Below are 26,696 nucleotides of genomic sequence, written 5' to 3'. Positions count from 1 at the left end.
AGGTATTTAAGAATATCGTTCAAAGACAAATTTTTAATTGTAAGAAGACCGTTGAAAGAGAAATTTCTAATTGTAAAATGACTGAAGAACCTACAATGGCAACACCCGAGGAAGCTGCTCAAAACGAATGTATTCAAGCCGAAGTAGCTGAGTTGGTGAAGCGTTATGTTTCAGGTTCTAGGTCCGAGAGGCTCCAGGTTTGAACCTTGGCTTTAGCATTAATACTGTCTGTGTGTCTGTCAGGTGACGTCATGTTTCTGTGTCGACTGACGTCATGAAGTTAGTTGTCGTCATTTTTGCTATGACGGTGACGTAATTTTTGCTATGACGGTGACGTCATTAAAGATATTTAAGACATATATGTTCACGTAGAAATCTATTAATGTTTAAGTTTAAAATGACTGATGAATCACAAGAACTAAATGCCGAGGAATCACAAAAACAGCAAGAAATCAGGCTTGCTGCTGATAGAGAAAGTAAGAAAAGAAAGCGTGCCGAGGAATCACAAGAACAGCAAGAAATCAGGCTTGCTGCTGATAGAGCAAGTAAGAAAAGAAAGCGTGCCGAGGAATCAGAGCAACCTGAAAGTTATCGCCTGGCATTCAGGTACAGCCCAGTCGATGATTATAGCTTGAGTAGATGTGTTCAAATCGGGACAATGTCTAAAATTTGTCCCTATTGCAAGGCCTTGAAATTCAATGGTGAAACAATGGGAATGTGTTGCGCCTCAGGAAAAGTTAAACTTCCTCTATTGGCTGCACCACCAGAGCCATTGAAGACTTTCCTTACTGGAACTACGTCAGAATCTAAGCGTTTTTGTCACAAATCAGAAAATACAACTCATGTTTCCAAATGACGTCGTTTGGAGCCCAAATCGAAAATCCAGATCAATTTATGTCCACTTTCAAAGTAAAAGGGCAAATTTATCATAGAGCAGGGTCCCTTCTACCATTCTCAGGCGAGAATCATAAATTTTTACAATTGTACTTCATCAGTGATAGAAATTCTGAATTGAATGCACGTTGCGAAATTTCTCCCAACGTTGAAAGGACAATCGTTTCCCAAATGCAACATCTTTTCCACGAAAATAATAATTTAGTGCGTCTGTTCAAAACAGCCATCGATTTGATGCCTACTGATACGCATAAAATTGTTATTTCCGCTGACAAAACGCCTCCTGGCCAACATGTGCGTAGATACAATACTCCAACTATCGACGAAGTGGCAATCGTTATGGTCGGTGATCAGTTTTTACCTCGAGATATTATTCTTCATAAGTGAAACGCTCAGTTGTTAAGAATTGCTGAAACTCATCGATGCTACGATGCCCAACAATATCCTATCATTTTTTGGGATGGAGCCGACGGCTATCACTTTAATATTAAATTGATGAATCCAGCCACTAACAAAGAAATGAATAAGAAATGCAGTGCAATGCATTATTATTCCTATAGACTAATGATTCGGCAGGATGAAGAAAATTATATTTTAAAATGTCGTGAATTGTTTCACCAATTTGTCGTTGATGTGTATGCTAAAATTGAATCAGAACGTTTGCTATATATCCGCCTGAATCAGACCAAGCTCCGCTCTGAACAATACATTCATTTGCGAGATGCAGTTATAAATGACGGTAATACCACAAACGTTGGAAGATTAACAATTTTACCTTCGTCATATGCTGGCAGTCCCCGTCATATGCATGAATATGCTCAAGATGCTATTGCGTATGTTCGTCTCTATGGTCGTCCAGATTTATTTATTACATTTACATGTAATCAATCTTGGGACGAGATACTGCAGCTTTTACTTCAAGGACAATCGGCGGTTCATAGGCATGACATTACGGCCCGTGTCTTCCGGCAAAAGTTGAAATCACTGATAAACTACATAGTAAAACTTGAAGTGTTTGGGTCAGTGCGATGCTGGATGTACTCAGTGGAATGGCAAAAACGAGGTTTGCCACACGCACATATACTAATCTGGCTACATAAAAAAATTACTTCGAACGAGATTGATGATGTGATTTCCGCTGAAATACCTGATAAAAATGTCGATAAGGGGTTACATGATATTATTGTAAAAAATATGATACATAGACCTTGCGGTGCACTGAACGAAAATTCACCATGCATGGCCAAAGGAAGGTGCACAAAGCAATATCCTCGACTTTTAGTATCCAACACAATTACTGGCAATGATGGTTACCCACAATATAGAAGAAGATCTACTGAAGATGGCGGTAAAACAGCAATAATAAAGAAGCGTAACTTTACCACCATCGAAGTAGATAACCTGTGGGTTGTTCCATATTCCCCATTATTATCAAAAACATTTAATGCACACATAAACGTTGAATACTGTAACTCCGTAAAGGCAATCAAATACATATGTAAATACGTCAACAAAGGCAGTGACATGGCAGTTTTTGGCTTGCAGCCCAAAATCAAAGATTTCGACGAAATCGTACAATATCAGGCTGGAAGATACATAAGCAGCAATGAAGCTGTTTGGCGAATTCCTTCATTTCCGATACATGAGCGTAGTCCAGCTGTTGTTCACTTAGCGGTACATTTACAGAATAGTCAACGTGTTTATTTCTCGGAAACCAACGTGCAACAAAGAGCCCTGAATCCACATGATACAAAATTAACAGCTTTTTTTTCGCTTTGCAAAAATGATCCTTTTGCGAAAAAACTGCTGTATACTGAAGTACCTTCGTATTACACGTGGAATACTAAAAATAAAGTATTTGAACGTCGAAAACAGGGTAAGTCAGTCGACGGCCAACCTACCATCTTCAAAGATACCACGATAGGAAGACTCTACACCGTTCACCCCAATCAACATGAATGCTTCTTTCTACGCCTGCTTTTGGTGAATGTACCAGGTCCGACATCCTTTGAGTATTTGAGAACTGTAAACGATACTATACATGGCACTTACCGTAGTGCATGCCAAGCTCTGAATTTATTGGAGAATGACCAACACTGGGATAACTGCATCAATGACGCGTGCGAAACGTCAACCCCAAGTCAAATTCGTGCATTGTTTGGCATCATTTTAACAACTTGCTCTCCATCAGCTCCTACAGAGTTATGGGAAAAATATAAGTCAAAAATGTCAGAAGATATACTCCATCGAAAACAGTTAGAGACGTCAGATATGACTTTTGATTTTACATCAGAAATTTATAACTACACTTTAGTTATTATAGAAGATTTGTGCGTACGTATGGCAAACAAACCTCTTCAGGATTTGGGAATGCCTTCACCTAACCGTATCGCTGCTGTTTTGACATGTGTAGAATTGGATCGTGAACAAAGTTACAGTATGAGTGATCTATTGTCGTATGTACAAAATAACATTTCCAAGTTAACGTCGGAACAAAAAGACATTTATGATACGATAATGCATTGTGTCGATAACAACGTTGGAGAAATTTTATTTTTGGATGCGCCAGGAGGTACTGGTAAAACGTTTGTGATAAAACTGATTCTGGCATCAATTCGATCAAAAAATGATATAGCGTTGGCAATTGCGTCGTCCGGAATAGCCGCAACATTGCGGCCTGACATCTGACATCTATAACCTGACAATCTATTTATATGCAGCGACAATTGGACAGCGAAGAATGTTGTATATTCGCAAGTTTTACGCAGTTAATTTGTATTGTATCTATCTATCTATCTATCTATATAAAAACGAGTTGTGTGTATGCATGTTTGTTTGTTTGTAAAAAGAGCGTTTGCATATGACGTCATTATTAGTACATACGGCTTTGTATATGCACAGACAATGGGAAAGCCAAGAATGTTGTATATTTGCAATTTTTACGTAGTTTAACTCCTGCAGACGAAATGAATGCTTGCCTAAAAAATTCTAGTTTATGGGCACACGTAAAAATATTAGAATTAACTACAAATATGCGTGTCCGATTGCAAAACGATGACTCTGGTCAAACATTTTTAGATCAATTGCTGGCAATTGGAAACGGAAAGCTCCCAGTAGTGGGAAAGCCAAAAATGTTGTATATTCGCAATTTTTATGTAGTTTGAAACACATATATAAATCTATCTATATTCACAGGTGGGACACAGGGACACAACTACAATGGCGCGTAACTAATATGGCGCGTAACGACTTACGCGCGCGGGGGGGCTTGGAGGGGGGGGGGGGTTGCGAAGCGCCACCCCAACAGCTAGTATATATATATAAATAAGTTGTCTGTCTGTCGAGTGACGTCATTATATGACGTCTGAATTATTTCATCATATACCAATTCAAAAACGAATGTATTCAAGCCGAAGTAGCTGAGTTGGTAAAGCGTTATGTTCCAGGTTCCAGGTCCGAGAGGTTCCAGGTTCGAACCTTGGCTTTAGCATTAATACAAAAGAAGAAAAAAAAACTAAAAAAGGTAAAAACTACAAAAAAAACTAAAAAGTAAATACTAAAAAAACTAAAAAAGCCAAAAAACTAAAAAACTAAAAAAGGTAAAAAACTAAAAAAGAAAAAAAACTAGAAAAAAAGGTAAAATCTACAAAAAAAAACTAAAAAGAAAATCAACAAAAACTAATAAAAAAAAACAAAAAAAAAAACTAAAAACTGAAAAAGAAAAAAAAAACTAAAAGAAGGAAAAAAAACTGAAAATAAAGGAGAAAAAGAAAACTAAAAACTGGGACACAGGGAATATAAATGACGACCGGGACACTCAAAGAGAAATTACAGACTGGGACACTGGGACACAAATAACGACCGGGAGATATAAATGACGACCGGGACACTCAAAGATAAATTACAGACCGGGACACCGGGACACAGGGAATATAAATGACGACTGGGACGCTCAAAGAGAAATTACAGACTTGGACACTGGGACACAAATGACGACCGGGATACTGGGAATATAAATGACGACCGGGACACAGGGAATGTTCGATTAGCAATCACCATCAACAAAGCTCAAGGGCAATCATTAGAATAATCAGGTATGGATCTGAATACGGATTGTTTTTCCCATGGACAATTTTATGTTGCATGTTCAAGAGTCGGTAAACCTGACAATCTATTTATATGCACAGACAATGGGACATCGAGGAATGTTGTATATTCGCAAGTTTTACGTAGTTAAAAACATATATATATATATATATATATATATATATATATATATATATATATATATATATATATATATATATATATATATATATATATATATATATATATATATATATATATATATATATATATGAATATATATCTTTCTATATTCACAGGTCGGACACAGGGACACAACTACAATGGCGCGTAACGACTTACGCGCGCGGGGGGGCTTGGGGGTGGCGCGAAGCGCCACCCCAACAGCTAGTAGATAATAATAGAGAATAACAATAGTAAGTACAGGCTACTAATATAACTAATGCACAATTATATTTGGTAATAAACCTAAATGTACAAAAATGCACGTCTTCTTCGTGCCTTTTAGGGCAAAATTTAAGTCTTTCATTATCGGCCGAATGTAAAGAAAATTAAATTCTGGCAGATAAAAACAGATGAGAGGAAATGATTCAAAGATGAAAAAAATTACTAGCGAAGAACTTAATATGAAACCATGCCAATTCCTTGCGACACGCGGGATTGATCCGGAAACCTTGCAATCAGGTATCTCAGCCACATCCACTACGCTGTCACAAGGTGTACGAATATGAGATTTTTCAAAGTTGTGCTATTAACAAATTTTATTATAGAAAAATCATAACTGTTGCTTTTGCTTTTTCTTGTGGGGAGTTGAGGCTTTAAAGCAATACTGCGAATACATACTAACTCCATAACTGACATAGGGACAAGATGATCACTGTGCAAGATTCCTTTCTTATACTTTTAACAAATATAATAACCAATTCCCAATCAAATGCACGACCTCCTCCCTGATGGTCACACAGGGAGGAGGGTTCAGAGTATGATGATGAATCAAGAATATCAGCAGGATTTAGAGAAATGTTTGGTTTTAATAGAAGATGGAAAGATTGATGAGTCACTAGTGTTAGTTTATGATGTAGTGTATAAAGTAGGTTCAAAGTTAAATCACAGAGATGAGAATGATATTAAGAATTGATATTTTGATGAAGATTGGGAAAGGAAACATCAGAAAGTTTTGGAGGCGCTGGGGAAAGCGAGGGATAGTATAGGTAGCAGGGAAAATATTAGATTTTTGATGTATTATAAGTTGATTCGGGAAAAGCATAAGAAACTGTTGAATATCAAGAAAAAAGAGCAATAATTAGGAAAGTAGAGCAACTTATTTTATTTATTTTATTTTCTTCACATACAAAACCAAAACTCATCTTCTACAAAATGCTGCCGCACCAAGAAAAACTTTACAGTTTTGTAGACGTACGGCAATAACAAGTAAAAATATATTTTTGATTAAAAATCAAAACTTAACCATAATCAACTCAAACTTCGAATCAATCTCTCTCATTTAAAGAAACAACACAATATCTACCCCCCCCCAACAAAAAAACACATCACAACCCCAAAAATCGCCCTATACCACACTCCACAGACCCCTCCCAGTTGAAGAAAGAATGTAGAGAAGGGGATATTAGGACGATTTGGCCTATAGTAAATAAAATCTATACGAGGAATAGAGGCTAATGATGGTATACCGGCAGTAGATTCTGGGTCTATACATTTAGAGGAGAGAGCAAAAGAAGTGATTAGGGACCAAGGAGGAACTAGATCAAGACTAGACCTGGCATCTGTAGTAAGTGAAGTAGTAGCTAGGCCAAAGAAAGAATGTGATTATGATTTGGTTGCTCCCATTCAGGTAAGTTAAGTTTGGGAGACAATGAAAGAAATGAGAGGCGGGTCTGCTCTAGGTACATATGGTATACCATCCGCACTTCGGAAGTGGGACGGACATGGCTGCTGCCTGTTATATAGACTTTAGACTTGACTTCATTAAACAAGAAATTATATACATAAGTCTTACACAAAGGAGACAGGGAGGCAGCTCATTTCGTTCTCCTTTAACAATAGAGAAAGAAAAAGAAGGAATTACACCTCAATAACTCACACGGAGCACAAAGAGAAAGAGAGAGATAGAGAAGAAGCGGAAAAAAATCGACTCATGGAGACACGGATGGGACTTCTAAACTAATTTATAAATAAATTACTTTACATTCAGTCCCTGCTACTACAGGCAGAAAGAACTATCTTTTTCTATTTCTTTTTATACGTATCGAGTAATGGTGACTCATTTATTAAATCAAATAGTCTATATTTATTGGCAATCTCAGGAAGTTGATATCTTAAACATAGTCTTGATCTCTCATCTTTAATAAAAGGAAAAAGAAACTTATTCCTTGCTCTTGATAAATGGCTATGTTTATCTTCAACCAAGAGTTTCATGTTATTGGAAAAATTATCCCTACGCTGGATTTCTAAAAACCATATGCCTATATTAAGGTGAAAAAGAGCTAAGAGCTCATATGGCACTTGTGACGAGGCCAGAAGAGCCAAGAGCTCATATGGTATGAGCTCTAACAAAATTCTAAGAATCAATAGATTAATTTAAAAGGAAAAATCAGAGGCTTAATGCCAGTTGGGATTAAAATAAGAGCTCTGAGTCACAATGTCCTACTAAATATCAAAATTCATTAAGATCCGATCACCCACTCGTAAGTTATATATACCTCATTTTTTCTACTTTTTCCTCTCCCTTCAGCCCTCCAGATGGTCGAATCAGGGAAAACGAATTTATCAAGTCAATTTGTGCAGCTCCCTGACACGCCTACCAATTTTCATCGTCCTAGCACGTCCAGAAGCACCAAAATCGCCAAAGCACTGGACCCGACCCCCTAACTCCCCCAAAGAGAGCAAATCCAGTACGGTTACGTCAAGCACGTATCTTCGACATTTGCTTATTCTACCCACCAAGCTTCATCCCGATTTCTCCACTCTAAGCGTTTTCCAGGATTTCCGATTTCCCCCCTCCAACTCTCCCAATGTCAACAGATCTGGTCAGGATTTGAAATAAAAGCTCTGAGACATGAGTTCCTTCTAAATATCAAATTTCATTAAGATCCGGTCACCCGTTCTTAAGTCAAAATACCTCAATTTTTCTAATTTTTCCAAATTAACACCCCCCAGCTCCTCCAAAGAGAACGGATCCGTTCCAATTATGTCAATCACGTATCTAGAACTTGTGCTTATTCTACCCATCAAGTTTCATCCCGATCTCACCACTCTAAGCGTTGTCCAAGATTTCTGTTTCCCCCCTCCAACCCCCTATGCCTCCGGATCCAAATCGAGTCAGAAATGGAGCATCTGAGACATAATATCCTTCTATATATCAAGTTTCGTTAAGATCCGATCACCTATTCATAACATAAAGATACCCCAATTTTCACTTTTACCAAGAATTCCCGTTCCCCCCTCCAACTCCCCCCATGTCACAGGATCTGGTCGGAATTTAAAACAAGAGCTCTAAAGCATAATATCCTTCTAAATATCTAATCTCATTAAGATCTGATCACCCGTTTGTAAGTTAAAAATACCTCATTTTTTCTAATTTTTCCGATTTAACCGTCCCCCCACTCCCCCACTCCAGATGGTCGAATCGGGGAAACAACAATTTTTAATTTAATCTTGTCTGTTTCCTGGTACGCATGCCAAATTTCATTGTCCTAGCTTACCTGGAAGTGCCTACAGTAACAAAACCGGGACAGACAGACCGACAGATTTTGCGATCGCTATATGTCACTTGGTAGATATCAAGTGCCATAAAAATTTGTTCTAAATAAATTATATCAAGAAATAAAAAAGATGTTTTGGTTTCAGATAATTCTTTTGTCGTCCTAGGGTGTGTTAAAAAAGGTTCAGGATTCTTATCGACTTGTTTTGGACAATTTGGAGTCTTCATAAATGTGAATGGAATGTCAGCATCCAAACGGTCGGGCAATATTGAAAATAGCATTCAACTAATGAAAAATATAATTTTCTCATTACTTGGTAAAGAAATAGAAACTTTACATTATGCAAACAACCGAGATTCCTGGACACTGTTGCCTCGAGTTTATTAATATGGGCCTTAAAAGACTGAGTTGCGTCAATGTAGATACCTAAATACCCAAATACATCCACTCTTTTTATGGAGGATGTTCCAATACTAATAGTGTTAAATTACACACGCTTCACTGCTCTCAAGCTTCTCAAAAAAAAACACAAATTTCGACTTCTCTAGGTTAGGTATTAGTCGATTAGCATAAAACCAACAATTTACATTAAAAGCAACAGTTTCGAGGGCGACTCGTAAGTCCTTTTCGTTGCCAGTCTTCAAACTAATTCTTGTGTCATCTGCAAACAGTATTGGTAATTCATCGTCCGAAGGCATGCAGTTTGGAAGGTCATTTATGTAGATCAAAAAAGTAACGGCCCCAATACAAACCCTAGAGGAACCCCTATATTTTCCAAAGGAAAACTATGAGATGATTCCTCGCCAACTTGGACTGTAAAACTTCTTTAATAAATAAGATCTCACTAACTCAAGAGCTTTTCCACGAATTCCTATATTCCTATTTAGCTACAATAAGCTAGAGTCCGTTCCTTATAATCATCCTTTATGTAACTAGCTACCGCTGCAACCCGGATTCAATAGCTCTCTTTGATGTCCCAGCGCCCCAAGAACTCCGGAGTTACAATTGGCATTGTACACTTTACCTTACAATTGTAACACTTTGGTTCACATACCAGAGAGCGCACCCATAGGCCTATATATTTGTAATTTTGGAATCCATAGATGAAGCTGCCATCTAGCCCACCATGTACAAAAAATTTGGCCGGGCGGGCAGTAACGAAAAACTGCAAACTAAGAACGTAATGTGTCGACTAGCTGACACAGTAAAACTATGGACTTCAGGGACTTTTCCAGAAAATAGGGACTTTTTTAGGGACTTATGTGACTTTAGGGACTATTAGGGATTTAAGTTGCCAATGTACAACCCCGGGTATGCAGTTTGCTCGTATTGTTGGTTTGCCGGTTAATAATTCAAATAAAGCCAAAACCTTAGCCCTAGACTATATTTGGACACACTAAAAGGAAGGGAGCTGGGACACAATAGCAAAGGGAGTGATTATTGTACCTGGAAAGAGCAATGAATGGGAAATATAACGATATAGTATTTTTCCTATCTGATCTGTGTCCCAAAAGCAACCTTAAAAAAGATTAAACATATTTTTTTTACTGCTATTACGTTTCATCAGCTAATGCAAATGTTTTTTCATCATCCATTTGCCCGATACAAAACACAATTTTAGAGCTTCATATGTTTGAAATGTGACACTGAAGTAAAATCGACGGAAGTTTTGCACCCAAAAAACAAATAATTCAAGGACTATTTCGGTTCACATTTCCTCTAAGAAATATTCAGCACCAGGAAAAACCTTGAAGAAAATAGGAAATAATTGTGATTAAAATCATATAATAAAAAAATAAAGAAAATTTTTTTAAAGAAAACGGTTTAAAGTCACCTTTACAGTATGACTGTCACAAAGCGTTGCTTATTAGCAGTTTTTCCTTATGTTATCTAGCCGACAAGGTCTCAGGGCTTATTTCTACAAAGAGCACCAATTGCAGGGGCGGAGAGGGAAAATATTTTCCATCCCACCCTATATTTGAAGAACTCATTTTTTTGTATAGAAATTGCAAGAAATTGGCCCCCCTTAGATCATGAGAAATACATTACCCTCCTCTAAGATTTCGTGGATTGGCCCCACTAATTTCCATACTTATTGATATACATATATATCACTAAGATGACTATAATCGAGGTAAATATTTTCTTTTTATTCATGGATTTGCTAATTTTTTTTCTTCAAATTTACTTTTGCTGAGCCAATTAGATATTAATATAGCAAAAGCTATATACAAGGGAGAAGGGGAGGGTAAGCGAGGGTACCCTTTCTCTTTGAATATTAGTCGAAAGTTATTCAGCCCTCTGGAATAGACAAGAATCTGATTAGTCAAAATCTAAAAACCAGTGATACTCAAACTAATTCAGGCAATTACCGAAGAAAGGGGGAACATAACCTTCCCTATTTGCATGCCTGAAAATATCTCATTTTAAAATGTTATTAATGATGTCATAGTGCTCCTCCTTGAGCACTTTTCACTAGGACAAACCCCCTTGCAGTTGTAAGTACTATTTTTCGTCGACGTTCCCCGTTTTTGTGCATAAAAAAAAACAAAAACAAAAAAAAACCCTTTTCAACGAATTAGATGGAATTCAATGCCCGCGATCAATCATTTCGATTTCAAATCCACAGCTTTCCAGTTAAACACTATCCAAATTAGGTAGACAATGCTCAGGTTATTTACCCAGAACGACACCGCCTATCTCCAGTAAACTTTCTGCTTTGGATGTCGAAGATTCTAACCATGTTCTTCTCGTCAGCAAAAGCAAGTCTGTGTCCTTGGTTATGAATGGCGCTGGTTTTGACTTTCTCGGCCCGAAACAGGCAAGTCATACTGTTCAGTTCTGTCCAGTGATTCCCTGGTGTGCAATCCCAGAGCTCTGCACCACTAACAGAGACGGAAACCAATTTCGTATCTGTAATATTAAGAAGTTATGATTAATTTAAAAGTATATGTACCAAATCTAATTTAACAATAGGTACCAGAAAGCCACGCACCAGAAAATTTAGCAGAAGAGATCATGACACAAATTGCGGCGTATGAGCAATCTAGAAACACAAAAGCCATTCTTTAAATTCAATATTTAAGAAAAAAAAACTCGAAGATGCCGGATTATCCCGACACAAAAATAGCTAAGCATAACATACATCTAATTTCCCTTCTTTTCTCACACGGCCTTCGTACACTTACAAATGAACAATAGATCTTATCCAGGATGTAAATCGTTCGGCAAGTAAATCACGACTTGATATTGAAAAACTTTATATTCTTTCCTGTGCGTCATTTGCTTTTCTTCAGCTCCATAGTGATATTTCTTGGTCGCTCAGATTTACGTCTTCTTTTGTATTTGATCGGTCAAATTATCCGCTCCGTAGTTCTCTAAATATCAAAATCCCGTATACACGAACAATAGGATCCAATTTTAATACTCTCGTTGCGTGGCCCCGATAATTCGGGGCCACGATAATCACGATAATTCGTGGCTTCCCAATTCGGCTCGATAATGCCACTTATTTGGCACCTTCAAAAAACTTGTAAAAAAATGCATATTTCTATATGATTAATTATTCTTGACTTATATAGTGCTATCCAATATTATTATTATTATTATTATAGTTATAGATGTGGTGATCAATTGCAGTTTGATATAGCTTATTTAATGAACTCTCTTTCCTTATGTTTATTCTATTTATTCTTTCTCCATTTTTATGAAGGAGATGCTTTACATGCTAAGTGTTTAAATGTTTAATGTTACAATATTTGGTTCATAATCCCCCTCCTATAGGCTATGGAGCCTTCGTGGGGAATTGAAGATTGTTGTGTTATGTTTATATGAAAAATAAATCTATTTATCTAACAGCTAAATACTATTCAAATCATGGTAGCAGCATCTGCTGCAACCTAGTAAAGAAAGGACTTTAGCCCATAGTCTCCAAGAATTCACAGGCATTGGCAAAATTGTCACAGGCATTTCTATCTATAGTGTCATATCTAGAAATCTATACAGTATCTATACAGAAAAACTTCTTTGTCACAGGCATCAGTTAACACCGAGACGCGTCACAGGTAAAAATAATCTATGAAGCTCCAGACACATCGTGGTATGAGAGAGCAATTTAAACTTTCAAATAGTAGCTTTTATAAAATTTACATAATTGAATCATATGCAAAAAAAATCGAAACTTTCATTCAGTATGCTTTCTTCAAAAATCAGCCTTGTTGAAAAACTTAATTATTTGAAACTTGCAGTTACAATAAATCAAGGCAATTACACACATAAATAAGTGAAACGAGATGAGTTTACTTAACTAATAACTAATTTATTAGTAAAACAAGAGCTAAGAGCTCATATGGCATGAGCTCTAGCAAAATTCTAAGAATCGATAGGTTGATTTAAAAGGAAAATCAGAGGCTTAATGCCGGTCGGGATTTAAAATAAGAGCTCTGAAACACAAGGTCCTTCTAAATATCGAAATTCATTGAAATTCCGATCACCCAGTCGTAAGTCAAAAATACCTCATTTTTTCAAATTTTTCCTCTCCCTTCAGCCGCCCCGATGGTCGAATCGGGGAAAACAACTTTATCAAGTCAATTTGTGCAGGTCCCTGATACGCCTACCAATTTTCATCGTCCTAGCACGTCAAGAAGCACCGAACTCACCAAAGCACTGGATCCCCCTAAATCTCCCAAAGAGAGCAGATCCAGTCCGGTTACGTCAATTAAGTATCTACGACATTTGCTTATTCTACCCACCAAATTTCATCCCGATCTCTCCGCTCTAAGCGTTTTCCAAGATTTCCAGTTTCCACCTCCGACTCCCCTTAATGTCACTAGATCTGGTCAGGATTTAAAATAAGAGCTCTGAGACACAGTTCTTTCTAAATATCAAATTTCATTTAGATCCGATCACCCGTTCTTAAGTTAAAAATACCTAAATTTTTCTAATTTTTCTGGATTAAACCCCCCCCCCCACTCCGTCGAAGAGAGCGGATTTACTCCGGTTATGTCAATCACGTATCTAGGACTTGTGCTTATTCTTCCCACCAAGTTTCATTCCGATCTCTTCACTCTAAGTGTTTTCAAAGATTTCCCGTTTCCCCCTTCAGCTCCCCCAATAAAACCAGATACGCTCGGATTTAAAATAAGAGCTCTGAGACACGAGGTCCTTCTAAATATCAAATTTCCTTAAGATCCGATCACCCATTCGTAAGTTAAAATATCTCATTTATTTCAATTTTTCCTCTCCCTCTAGCCTCCCCCCCAGGTGTTCGAATTGGGGAAACGATTACTATCAAATCAATTTGTGCAGGTCCCTGACACGCCTATCAATTTTCATCGTCCTAACATGTCCAGAAGCACCGAACTCGCCAAAGCACTGGAAATCCCCCCAACTCCCCCAAAGAGAGCGGTTCCGTTCCAATTATGTCAATCACGTATCTAAAACTTGTGCTTATTCTTCCCATCAAGTTTTATCCCGACCTCTTCACTCTTAGCGTTTTCCTGGATTTCTGGTTTCCAAGATTTCTGTTTTCCCCCTCCAGCCCCCTATGTCCCCGGATCCGATTCGAATTGAAAATGAAGCATCTGAGACATAAGACCTTTTTATATATCAAGGTTCATCAAGATCCGATCACCCATTCGTAAGATACCTCATTTTCACGTTTTCCAAGATTCCCCCCCCCAATTCCCCCAATGACACCGGATCCGGTCGAGATTTAAAATAGAAAATCTGAGTTACGAGGTCCTTCTAAATATGAAATTTCATTAAGATCCTATCACTCCTTCGTAAGTTAAAAATACCTCATTTTTTTCTAATTTTTCAGAATTAACCCTCCCCCCAACTCCCCCAAAGAGAGCGGATCCGTTCGGTTATGTCAATCACGTATCACGTATCTTATTTTTCCCATCAAATTTCATCCCAATCCCTCCACTCTAAACGTTTTCCTAGATTTTAGGTTTCCCCCTCCAATGTCACCGGATCCGGTCGGGATTTAAAATAATAGCTCTGAGATACGATATTCTTCTTAATATCAAATTTCATTAAGATCCGATCACCCGTTCGTAAGTTAAAAATACCTCATTTTTTCTAATTTTTCCGAATTTGGTAAATACCAAGTGCCATAAAAAAGAGAGAAAAAAGTCTTCATAGCAACCACAGACGACATTTCGATCTTAGTCAGCTCACCATTCTCAATTGTTAGAAATTACAAAACAATATTGCACAAGGAATGTTTATGGCGGTTTTGCTAGTGACAATTGAGACAACTCTATGCCAACAGAATTATTGGATTACCAAGAATCAACAGCGAATAACTGGTAGAATTATCAGTAAAGATGGCGGATGCAGTGAAAATAGTAAAAGTGGAACAGGCCAGGGTGTTCCTCTACAGTTGAAAAAAGTTTAACAAAAACGAAGACACATTTGCAAGCCGAGACTATATTATTCTAAGCTACAGCAATGAGAGTGGCCAGATATGGCTCCAAAACGCGGCTACTTCGGATGGCAGAGAAGGTAGATGTTTTCCAGAGGAATTGTTTACGAATTATTTTGGGTTCCAGTTTGATTATCCGTATTTCAAATAATAAGCAACACAAAAAATATGGTTCTATCCCACTATCTAGGGGTAAAATGAGAGAAAGGTTGAGATGGCTAGGACACATTGTACGGATGAAGGATGACAGACTGTCAAAGATCGTTCTTTCGGGCCATCCATCTAGGGCCCAAAGGAAGAGCAGGTCGTCCCTGAACGGGATTAAAAAAAAATAAAACACTTTTTTTTCAACTGAAAGTAAGGAGCAACATTAAAACATGAAACGAACAGAAATTATTACGTATATGAAAAGTTTTGCCCCCTCCTCAGTACCTCGCTCTTTACGCTAAAGTTTGACATTTTGTTTCAATTATTTAAGAATGACTGCTGATACACAAGGACCGTTTAATTAGAATAATAGACTCTTTAAAAATTCAAAAAACACTTTAGCATAAAGAGGGAGGTACGAAGGAGGGGGCAACCCCCAAATATACAGAATAATTTCTGCTCGTTTCCAAGTTTTAATGTTGGTCCTAACTATCAGTTGAAAAAATCTGATTTTTTATATTTAATTTCTGACAGTTTCTTAACTAATACTGGGAAATCTAACTCCCCATTCCATGGAAAATTCTCTTCCCCTATGATAACTCCTCCATGGAAAGATCTTCCCACGTAGGCACCCCCACAAACAAATCCCCCCTCCCCTAAAACATTTTTATACTTCCCAATAGCCAATTCTATATGTAAGTAATGGGCGAAGTTCATAACTTTTAGCCCTTCCCCCAGAGGCTGGGGGGGGGTGGTCAAAATATCCTAAAAACATAGTCATTAGATATTTCAACCATGCTGAAGAAAATGGCTATCTAAAAATTTAGTAGACATATAAGGGTTACATCGTCAACTACCTGAACCAAGAACAAAAGCTGAGCCACGGTTTTAGAAAATCATACATTCATGTAGATTTTAACTTTTGAGGACTAATAGAAAGTTATGAATTTTGAGTTTAAAATCATAAAAAACATATCATTTACCTGTTGCATTGTACATATAAAAAGTACATAATCCAATGCAGGAAAATAAAGGAAAACAATACCCTTTAAATTGAAAACAAACGCAAGTTTAAGACATCTTTCTTTAGAATCTCGGTTAGAACAATTCATCTGGATTTGATCAACAATATATCCTTTTAAATAATTACAATGCTAATCAGCACAATCTTTAAGTTGTGGCAGTTGTAAGACACAACTTACCGTCTATGAACCTCAAGTGTCTAGTGTTGAAACTTCGCAATATACAGGAGGACCAGTCATCTGTCTTGAAAAGAGAAATTTCTTCAATAGATGCAACAGCTAATAGACTATCACTTGGACTAAAAGTACAACAACCAACTTCGTCATCGAAGGGAAAATCCTTGAAATGGGTGCCATCTATGGAGCTCCAAAGCTGAAAAGAATTATAGGAAGAACTATAGAATTAGGAAAAGAATTTAAGATTTATACTGCAGAATTATATCATTGAGCGATCAAAACAATCAATCAACATAAATCACATTATAAAGAGAGCAGAAGCGTAGCTAGGGTTATCAAAGCCCAGGAGAGAACGTAGATTTTCACTCCCCCCAAACGATCACTGTAAAAATATAAGCAAGATCATAGCATTGACGAAACAAAGTTTAATACAGAACAAAAATTTAATACATGACAAAAGTTTAATACAGGGGATAAACTGTGAAGCCAAATGACTGTTAAATCCGTATGAGTAGTTTAAACTCTATATAGGTACCAAAATATTAAACATGGGTAACAAAGAGAGAGAGAGAGAGAGAGAGAGAGAGAGAGAGGAGAGAGAGAGGAGAGAGAGAGAGAGAGAGAGAGAGAGGAGAGAGAGAGAGAGAGAGAGAGGAGAGAGAGAGAGAGGAGAGAGAGAGAGAGAGAGAGAGAGAGAGAGAGAGAGAGAGAGAGAGAGAGAGAGAGAGAGAGAGAGAGAGAGAGAAGATCCCTTACACAACAGGTAGAAGATATAGTGCATGCAATGAATGTTCCCGAATTGCTGAACTCGGCCCAAGTATACTGTGCAGAATTATTTGAAAGACTTAATGTTGAAACATCCAAAACAATATCAGATGGCACTGTGATTTTGCTGTCTGTTCATCGGTCGAACCCTAAAAAGATAATTTAGAAATTTATAGGATAAGATTCATTGTAGATTCCCTCGTGTTTGATACTTCAGACTACTTAAAACAACTTAATTTTTTTATCGCACAAACGTAGTAAAAGTAAACAATTATGGATATATTAGCTGATAGGTTTTAAAAAACGATTTTAGAGGCACTGGGCGTAAATTGATGAATAAACACAAGGAAAACCAAGAGAGGAAAGTCGTTTTGATCCTTCGTTCCACACCTGACCGCATAATTTGGTATATGTCGTAGTTTTAAACTTTCTGCCATATGAAATATCAACATTGTCGGGAATCCTAAACAGGAAACTTACAACCCCCCCCCTTGAACAACAAGGAAAATCATATTTTTGCATGGGTAGCAGTGATTTCTTTTTATTTACTTTTTCTGCTTTTTTTCTTTGTTGCTATCAGGGCACAGAAACATCATACACTTGCTTAAGAGCTCATTTAAAAGCTAATTTTTATATCTAATTAATTAATATTTAACTAATCTTTCAAGTTTACATTATAGTATAAAACTATAGAAAGTTAAGCGCTCAAAATAGAACTTGCCCCAGAAGCAATAGTTATATTTGGAAAGAGCATAGAAAAACCATCAACTGATGTATTCACTTTCTTCCTAGCTAAATTATATGAAAAAACATAAATTTACAGAAAATATTTTTGATCAGCTTTTTAAATCTTTCTCTTTCAGTGTAAAAAGCGTCTTTTCCTTAGTATTTTGGCCTTTTTTTTTCAAGTATTCAAAAAGGTCCAACAAGTGGCTTTGTTACCGAATTTTGGGTTTCTTGAGATCCTTAGCCTAGGTTTAGGGAGACAGTTTTGCACAAACAATAATGTCTCTTTTAAGGATATTCAAAATGAGAATAAGCCGGCATACGACGGAAAGTAATGCTGAAACTTGGTTTTCAACAAAGCAAAGTGACAATATTTTACCGTCAGTATTTCAAATCTTCTAACTTTTATATCTTTCCACTAATTGTATAATTTACGTTTAATTAATAAAAAAGAAATGTAATTCAATAAGGGGCTCTCCAAAGAAAAAACTAAACAGCCATGTTAAAACCTAAGACAAGAAGAAGTAAATAAAGAATTAAGTTTGACTAAAATACTTCAACTACTAACAGCTCACTGCAGCGCCCAGCCACCTGAGTCCAACACAGCTATACACTCTACTCCTCTATTCCAATCTATCCAAATCCTCCCTCTTTTCCTAGAAATTTTCATTTCCATTAAATCTTTCCTCATAAAATCCTCCCACCCCATTCGAATACGACCTGATTTTCATTTGGCCCTAAATGGTTGACAGACAAGGACAATTTTTGGCAATCTGTCACCCTTCGCCAGCAGGAAGTGTCCAAGTCATTCCAGCCCTTCTTTCATTATAGCCCTGGATAGCTGGATTGAACCACATTTTTCGTACATCTTACTGTTTTAAATAAGGTCAGTCAAACGGGTACCCAAAACAATCTGTATTCAATTTTCTGAACCCACGATTCAGAACCATACTTGACCGCTTTTATCACTGTAGCTTACAATATTCTAAGTTTGTCTCACTGACTCATCTTCCTATTCTTACAAACTTTTTTCAACTGTGGAAAAACACCCTGGTCTTTGGCTATTCTACTTTTAATATCTTCACTGTACTCATCGTCCCAGTAAAACTACAAAAAAGGTCAAACCTTGGCACTTGAGAAACAAACATTTTTTTTTGCCCCAGAATCTTCAAAAAAATTCCCTTGATAGCATATCCAAAATCAGCCATGCACAAATACCCCTTTCTTATGAAAAAGTGGGAAAATCTTGAATTGAATTTTCTGGATTGTTTCCTATTAATTCAAGTCCGGGGAGACCGAAAATGACATAAGAATTAGAAAATTCCGTCACTTAGTACCTTACTTCTACTCTGTTCGAGGTCAGAGATCCAAAATTCTGATCTCCGAAAATGACATCAAAATTAGAAAATTCCGTCACTTAGTACCTTACCTCTACTCTATTCGAGGTCAGAGGGGGGGGGGATCAGAATCTTAATCTGTGTAGATTTAGGGAATGAAACGTCGATTCCTATTATTTCAAGTCGAAACGACCTTTCAATCCACCAAATACTGCACAAATTAAGATTTTGGTTATTCAAACCCCTTTGACCACGTTAGGATAGAAGCAGGGTATGAAGTGAAGGAATTTTCCAATTCTGATGTCATTTTGGGTTTTCCTGGAATTAAATTAATAGAAAACGACCTTTTAGTCCAGAATATATTGCAGAAATTTAAATTCAAGATCCCCCTTTTCCCCCTCTTTTCCCTGAAAAAAGGGGCATTTCTGCACGGTCGATTTTGACCGATTTTGGATCTGCTATTAGGAGATTTTTTTTGAACATTTTAGTGTCAAAAACATTTCTGTTTCTCAAATGCCCATGTTTGGCATTTTTTCGTGGTTTTACTAGTAGCAAGTATGACCAAACTAGACCCAGGTCCAAGCCGGCAGTGCTGATCTCCGTTTCTTGGCCCTTCAGCCAGGAAGTGCAATTTGGGGCTGGGGGTCAGCCATCCTGTGCTTTTGCACCCTTCCTGCTTGCCTTTCCCAGATTTCTCCGGGGACAAATTTAGAGCTAGGTCGACTCTGGCTGAGCTTATAGTCACGCCACTAACTCCCGTCCCAATCTGAATAACTGGCCATGCTAGGGATCGGACCCATGCCTCTAGGACAAAGAACTGCATAAGCTCCAAGGTTTTACTAGACTAGAAGTTTTAGAAGTAAAAACAGTGAGTGCAGTGAAGATATTAAAAGTGGAATAGGCAAGGCCCAGGGTGTTTTTTTTTACAGTTGAAAAAACTTTGGAAGAATAACAAGATAAGTCTACGAGGCAGGATTAGAATATTGGAAGCTACAGTGATGAGAGCGGTCAAGTATGGTTCCGAATCATGGGTGCTCTGAAAGACAGAGGATTTGCTAGATGTTTTCCAAAGAATTTGTATAGAAATTACCTACGGATTTTTTTGGGTACCCGTTTGACTGACCGTATTGAAAACAGTAAACTATGCGAAAAATAAGGTTCGATCCCGCTTTATGCGGCAATAATGAAGAGGGGTCCATATCCAGATAGTCAAGGGGGACGGGCTATATAATTTTTTTTTTACAAATTATTAGGGAGGGGATACCTAGCCCCCCCCCCGAAACAACGCCCCTGTTGAAATGTTAAGGGTGAACACGTATCTTAATTTCAAAGTTGGTCAGCTTCATAGGGTCTTTCATTACAAAATGCTACGAAGAAAACCGCAGATCAGGCACAAAGATTGTCAATTGTTACATAACAAACTAATCTAATATAACTAACATAGCAGTTGATATAGGCTTTAGAACTTCTACGGTTAGGGGAGAGGGAAGAGGGCAGTAGCCAAACTCCTATTTTTAGTAATTTTTATTCGTTTTAAGTTTGACACGAATATTTAATTTAATTTTTACTCATTTTAGAATATCTTTAATCATCTACATCAGTATCTGTTATCTCCATGTTTCAGATGATCAGTTACATTAATTGCTGTTTGTTTTAGTTTAATGTATCCTTTAATAGGTTTCGTGTATTATACGGTTTCGTACAAGGTCATGTATTATAAGGTTTCATGTATTCATGTACAGTTACTTGTCTTTAAAGCCTGAATTCTTGTTGGCCTCCGGCGTCTATGTGCTGCAGTGAGCTGCTGTTGGTAGTGATAGTATTTTAGTCGAACTTGATTCTTTATTTATGACTGCTAGTCTTAGGTTTTAAAATAGCTCTTTACTTTCCTATAAAAAGACCTCTATTGGATAACGTGTCTTTCTAATCAATTAAACGTAAATTATGCAAAAGATCTAAAAGTTAGAAGATTTGGAATATTAACTGTAAAATAGCGTCGTTCTGCTTAGCTGAAAGCCAAGTTTCAGCATTAGTTTCCATCATAGTACCGATTTTTTCTCATTGTGAATAACCTTAAAAGAGATACTATTGTTCGTACATAACTATCTCCCTAAACCTAGACGAAGTATCTCACTGAATTTAAAATGCGGTAACAAAGTCACTTGATGGACCTTTCTAGAAACATAAGAAACAGGTAAAAGGAAAAAAGCTTTTGACACCGAAAGAAAAAAATTTAAAAGGCTGACCGAAGATATTTTCCTTAAACTTATATTTTTTTTCATATAGTTCAGTTAGGAAGAAAGTGATTACATCAGTTGATGATTTTTCTATGCTCATTCCAAATATAATTATTGAACCCCTAAGGGGGTTCATTTTGAACCCTTAATGGGGTTCCAAAAAGTAACTTATTATAGTTTTATAGTATGATGTGAGGTTCAAAGATTAGTTAAAAACTAATTAGATATTATACTTTAAATTTTACCTTCAGCAACGCTCTATGATGCTCTAGTGCGCAAAACATTTTTGTCGCTCAAATGCAGGGTCAAAACCATATTTTATACTGAAAGGTAAATATTTTTTACCTATGTAAGTGACGAAAATCATGACACGCTAATGGTCCCATAAACCAAAAGTAGTATCCTATCAAAAAAGAAAAGCCTGGTCATCAGATTAAGAATCTAGGCTGTTAAAAAAAAAACTAGGATTGAAATTTGAAATTACGTGCGTTACGGTTAGTGTTTACATATGTTCAACTTTATGTGTTTAATAAAATTGAAATCACGTTTTTGAATATGCCACCAAATAAAATCTCCTTAATCCAGGAGGAGTATACTGTTAAATTTGATTTACCAATTGCTTCTATATTCTGCAAGTACGCAACATAGAATAATATAAAATTTTAAAAAAATGATAAGCTTTCAAAGCGCAATAACGTTCTAAATCTCTTAGGAGCTTTCTAGTTTATAGTATTTTGCCTTCGTCTTAAAAAACAGGTTTGAATTCAATTTCAGGATTTTGTTTACCATGTAAAATAATCTCTACGGTGATGTTAGAATACTATACAATCACATGTTCAGCCATTTTGTGAAATTCAAAGGTTTTGCTAAGCCCAGATTGAATACAAAAATAAACTACCATGTTTTACAAAAAACCTGTAAGGCCAATATTATATTAAAAATAAAAAAGTTGTCATCTAAACCGAATTTTAAAGTTATTTATCAAATTGATTCGCTAATTTCATATCAATCGGGTCGGCTGCAAACTGGATTAGCTTCTTTGAAATCTTATAACTGAAACTTTACACATTTCAACACGTCATTGTCGCCGTATTTTTGTTTTCTTGGTTTCAAATTTGCTCTTACTTCTACAAGAAATCTTTTTTTTTCAGTAAAACATCAATGATTTCCATGCAATAAGTGACTTTCCTTGTTGATCATGGTGGTGCAGCTGCAATTATGTTGGAACAATAAGGAATTTTCCGCTTCATTTGATTCTTTGTCGACGCGGATGGGCGTCCGATCTGTAAAAATTGGCCAATATGTCAACATTTGTCATTTTTCGACGACGGAACAAAATTTCGTCGGTTTCTTCGGTGACATATAAGTTGTAAATTCAAGCGGCAAAGTTTGTGTTCAAGCAATTTTAGACTGGTTTGTGCATAATCAATAAATTAACTAAATTAAAGCTAATAGTGCGTTAATTCAGTATTAAAGCGTTATATTTGAAATTTTTTTCCTTTTTCTATTTTCCTCTATGCAGGGAGTATGCTCCCCCACCAAGAAGTGAAATTCACGGAATTCTATTTCTTAGATTGGAGTTTTGAACACGTTGTGGAAACTCAATTTTGTCAAACATAAAACTTAATGTTTTAGAAAAGTTCGTTTTTGTCACATGCTTAGAAATACACCTGTATTTCGGTGGTTTTGAACTAAATTTTTCAATGAAATGTGCACCCTGTTCCCAGGGTGACTGGATTGGTTGATCCGGCATGTCTTCTACAAATTTTTCAGATGATTAAAAGTTTCAGCTTTTGATGCTTTTAAGGCATTAATAAAATCCTTGTTTAAAGAATCATAGTGGGTTATTAAGCCTGAACATCAAATAAATGCAATAGGACTGAGTGGTATCAGGGATTGAGTTAGCACAGCATGGTAAGATAAAGGTTACAGAAAATATTTAAGAAAACAAAGGAAATTTGCTTACATCTTTGAAATCAAAGGTTCTGTCCATCTTAACTTTTCATTGTACAGACTTGAATATTAGCTCCATATCGTTGAAGTTAAATAATAATCATAATAATAATAAAAACATCCCTAAAAGGTACGTACTTCATACGAGAAAAGCCTTCTGATGTACGCCTAGTGGACTCATTCTCGATCCCGAGGGGTGATCTGGTATCATGCATTCCAAAGTAGGTAAAAGGTCAAGTCCAAGGTAAGCAATTATTCGCGCTTCTTAGTCCCAGTATGTGCCCCTGTGCACTCCCATCATTGGCAGCCTTTCTAAAGTTGCCACTAGTTTCATATTTCCAAATTATTTTCTTGAATCTTTATATTACTCTGCTATGATAACTTAGCTCCCCAAAACACAGAAAAGAAATATAAAAATAAATACTATAGGTTATTACACACTAAATATTCTACCTATATTTTGAAATGAAGGTAGAATATTTCAAAATATCTTCTTGTTCATTCTTTTGATTTGTTATAGTTCCCCCTTGGCTGCTCAATTTTACACTCGGGAGGAATTTTCCGCAGGAGCACTTGTCTGCAGGGAAAATTTTCAGGGGGAAGGAATTTTCTGAGGAGTTAAATTTTCCATTGGGGGGGGGGGGGGTGGTAGCCAAGAACTGTGTAACAAACCAATTCAGCAGGAATGGTTTTACCCAAGACCCCTAATCTTAGATTAGAATTTTATTACCAAATGATAATAATCCCTAATAGAATCCTGAATAACTAATTTTATTTGATATCACAAAGCTGAACCACAGACTGATCCATCAGGGCATACAGAAAACTGATTACCGCATATGGTGAAGTTAACAAATAATTATCTAGTTGCAGAAAGGCGTTTCTGGTTTTATACAGCCCTTACGGTTTGATGAATATTCAGTATTTTTATGTTTTATCAATTAGCATTATAGAAGCTTGGAGGCGGTCCCGGTGGTATTCTAATAACTGACTGATTTAATGGGCTTTTATATTATATTTATATAAATTCCATTTATATATATATATATATATATATATATATATATATATATATATATATATATATATATATATATATATATATATATATATATATATATATATATATATATATATATATATATCTATATATATAAAAATAAGTTGTCTGTCTGTCTGTGGATCTGTGGATCAGGTTGACGTCATGACGTCAAAAACTACAAAAAAACTAAAAACTAATAAAAAAAATAAAAAAGCTAAAAAACTAAAAAAACTAAAAAACTAAAAAACTAAAAAAACTAAAAACTAAAAAAAAAACTTAAAAAAAAGGAAAAAACTGAAAAATAGAAGAGAAAAAGAAAACTAATAAAATTAAGAATAAAAAAAAAAAAAATAAAAAAGATAAAAACTAAAAAAAAAGTAAGAAGAAAAAACGAAAAAAATTAAAAAAGCTAAAAAAAAGGTAAAAACCAATTAAAAACTAAAAAGAAAAAAAAAAGGAAAAACCGCGCAGTTAGATGAAGATCCACCTGGACAGCGAGAGTCAAAACATATCAAAACTGAAAATGATAGCGATGATGATTGGGTTTGGGATTTTGACTTGGATAAGGTCATCAATGCCTACCAGATTTTAGTTAAAAAAAAACAAAGGTTCGGCGATATGTATTTCATAGTGAAGCTGAAAAATAAAAAAGAAAAAGAAAACTGAAAAAAGAAAAAATGTAAAAAACATGACGACAGGGATACAGGGAATATAAATGACGACCAGGACACGCTGAAAAATAAAAAAGAAAAAGAAAACTGAAAAAAGAAAAAATGTAAAAAACTAAAAAATACTAAAAAGAAAAAACACTCAAAGAGAAATTACAGACCGGGACACTCAAAGAGAAATTACAGACTGGGATACCGGGACACAAATGACGACCAGGACACAGGGAATATAAATGACGACCAGGACACAGGTATTTAAGAATATCGTTCAAACACAAATTTTTAATTATAAAAAGACCGTTGAAAGAGAAATTTCTAATTTTAAAATGACTGAAGAACCTACAATGGCAACACCTGAGGAAGCTGCTCAAAACGAATGTATTCAAGCCGAAGTAGCTGAGTTGGTAAAGCGTTATGTTTCAGGTTCTAGGTCCGAGAGGCTCCAGGTTTGAACCTTGGCTTTAGTACAAAAAGAATACAAAAGAAGAAAAAAACTAAAAAAGGTAAAAACTACAAAAAAACTAAAAAGAAAATATATATATATTTATCTTCTATCTATCTATCTATCTATATATATAAAAATAAGTTGTCTGTCTGTGGATGTGTGGATGGATCAGGTGACGTCATGTTTGTTCGCATATGACGTCTGAATTATTTCACACTAATACAAAAGAAGAAAAAAACTAAAAAAGGTAAAAACTACAAAAAAAAACTAAAAAGAAAAAAAAACTAAAAAAGCTAAAAAACTAAAAAAAAACTAAAAAAAGGTAAAAATCTAATAACTAAAAAAAACTGAAAAAAATAAAAAAAGGCAAAAACTACAAAAAAAATAAAAACTAATAAAAAAACTAAAAAAGCTAAAAAACTAAAAAAACTAAAAAAAACTAAAAAAAGGTAAAAAACTAAAAAAGAAAAAAACTAAAAAAAAGGAAAAAACTAAAAAATAAAAGAGAAAAAGAAAACTAAAAAAATATGAATAAATATATATAAAAATAAGTTGGTTGTGGGTTATGTCTGTCTGTCTGTCTGTCGAGTGACGTCGTGTTTGTCCGCATATGATGTCTGAATTATTTCACACTAATACAAAAGAAGAAAAAAAACTAAAAAAGGTAAAAACTACAAAAAAAACTAAAAAGAAAAAAAACTAAAAAAGCTAAAAAACTAAAAAAAAACTAACAAAAGGTAAAAAACTAAAAACTAAAAAAACTGAAAAAACTAAAAAAATGCAAAAACTAAAAAAAAACTAAAAACTAAAAAGCTAAAAAACTAAAAAAACTAAAAAAACTAAAAAAAGGTAAAAAACAAAAAAAAACTAAAAACTAAAAAAGAAAAAACTAAAAAAAAGGAAAAACTGAAAAATAAGAGAAAAAGAAAACTAAAAAAATATTAATAAATATAAAAAATATATAATATAAATATAATATAAATTAGCAATCAACAAAGCACCGAGACACAAATGACGACCGGGACACAGGGAGTATAAATGACGA

At 35.6% G+C, this 26,696-nt stretch overlaps 1 protein-coding gene across 1 annotated transcript in view; it reads right to left on the bottom strand.

Annotated features, from left to right (window-relative positions):
* LOC136034588 (apoptotic protease-activating factor 1-like) overlaps nucleotides 1–26,696 on the bottom strand; it is a gene marked incomplete in the record, with an annotated part of 238,446 nt that overhangs the window by 25,487 nt on the left and 186,263 nt on the right. The window contains 3 exon segments of the mRNA XM_065715856.1: nucleotides 11,384–11,615; nucleotides 16,482–16,674; nucleotides 17,372–17,392. Of these exon segments, the coding sequence (XP_065571928.1) occupies nucleotides 11,384–11,615; nucleotides 16,482–16,674; nucleotides 17,372–17,392 (446 nt within the window).

The sequence above is a fragment of the Artemia franciscana genome, chromosome 2, assembly GCF_032884065.1.
Source record: "Artemia franciscana chromosome 2, ASM3288406v1, whole genome shotgun sequence".
NCBI lineage: Eukaryota > Metazoa > Arthropoda > Branchiopoda > Anostraca > Artemiidae > Artemia > Artemia franciscana.
Note: the sequence above shows the minus strand (reverse complement) of the source record. Positions and strands in the feature narration are given on the sequence as shown.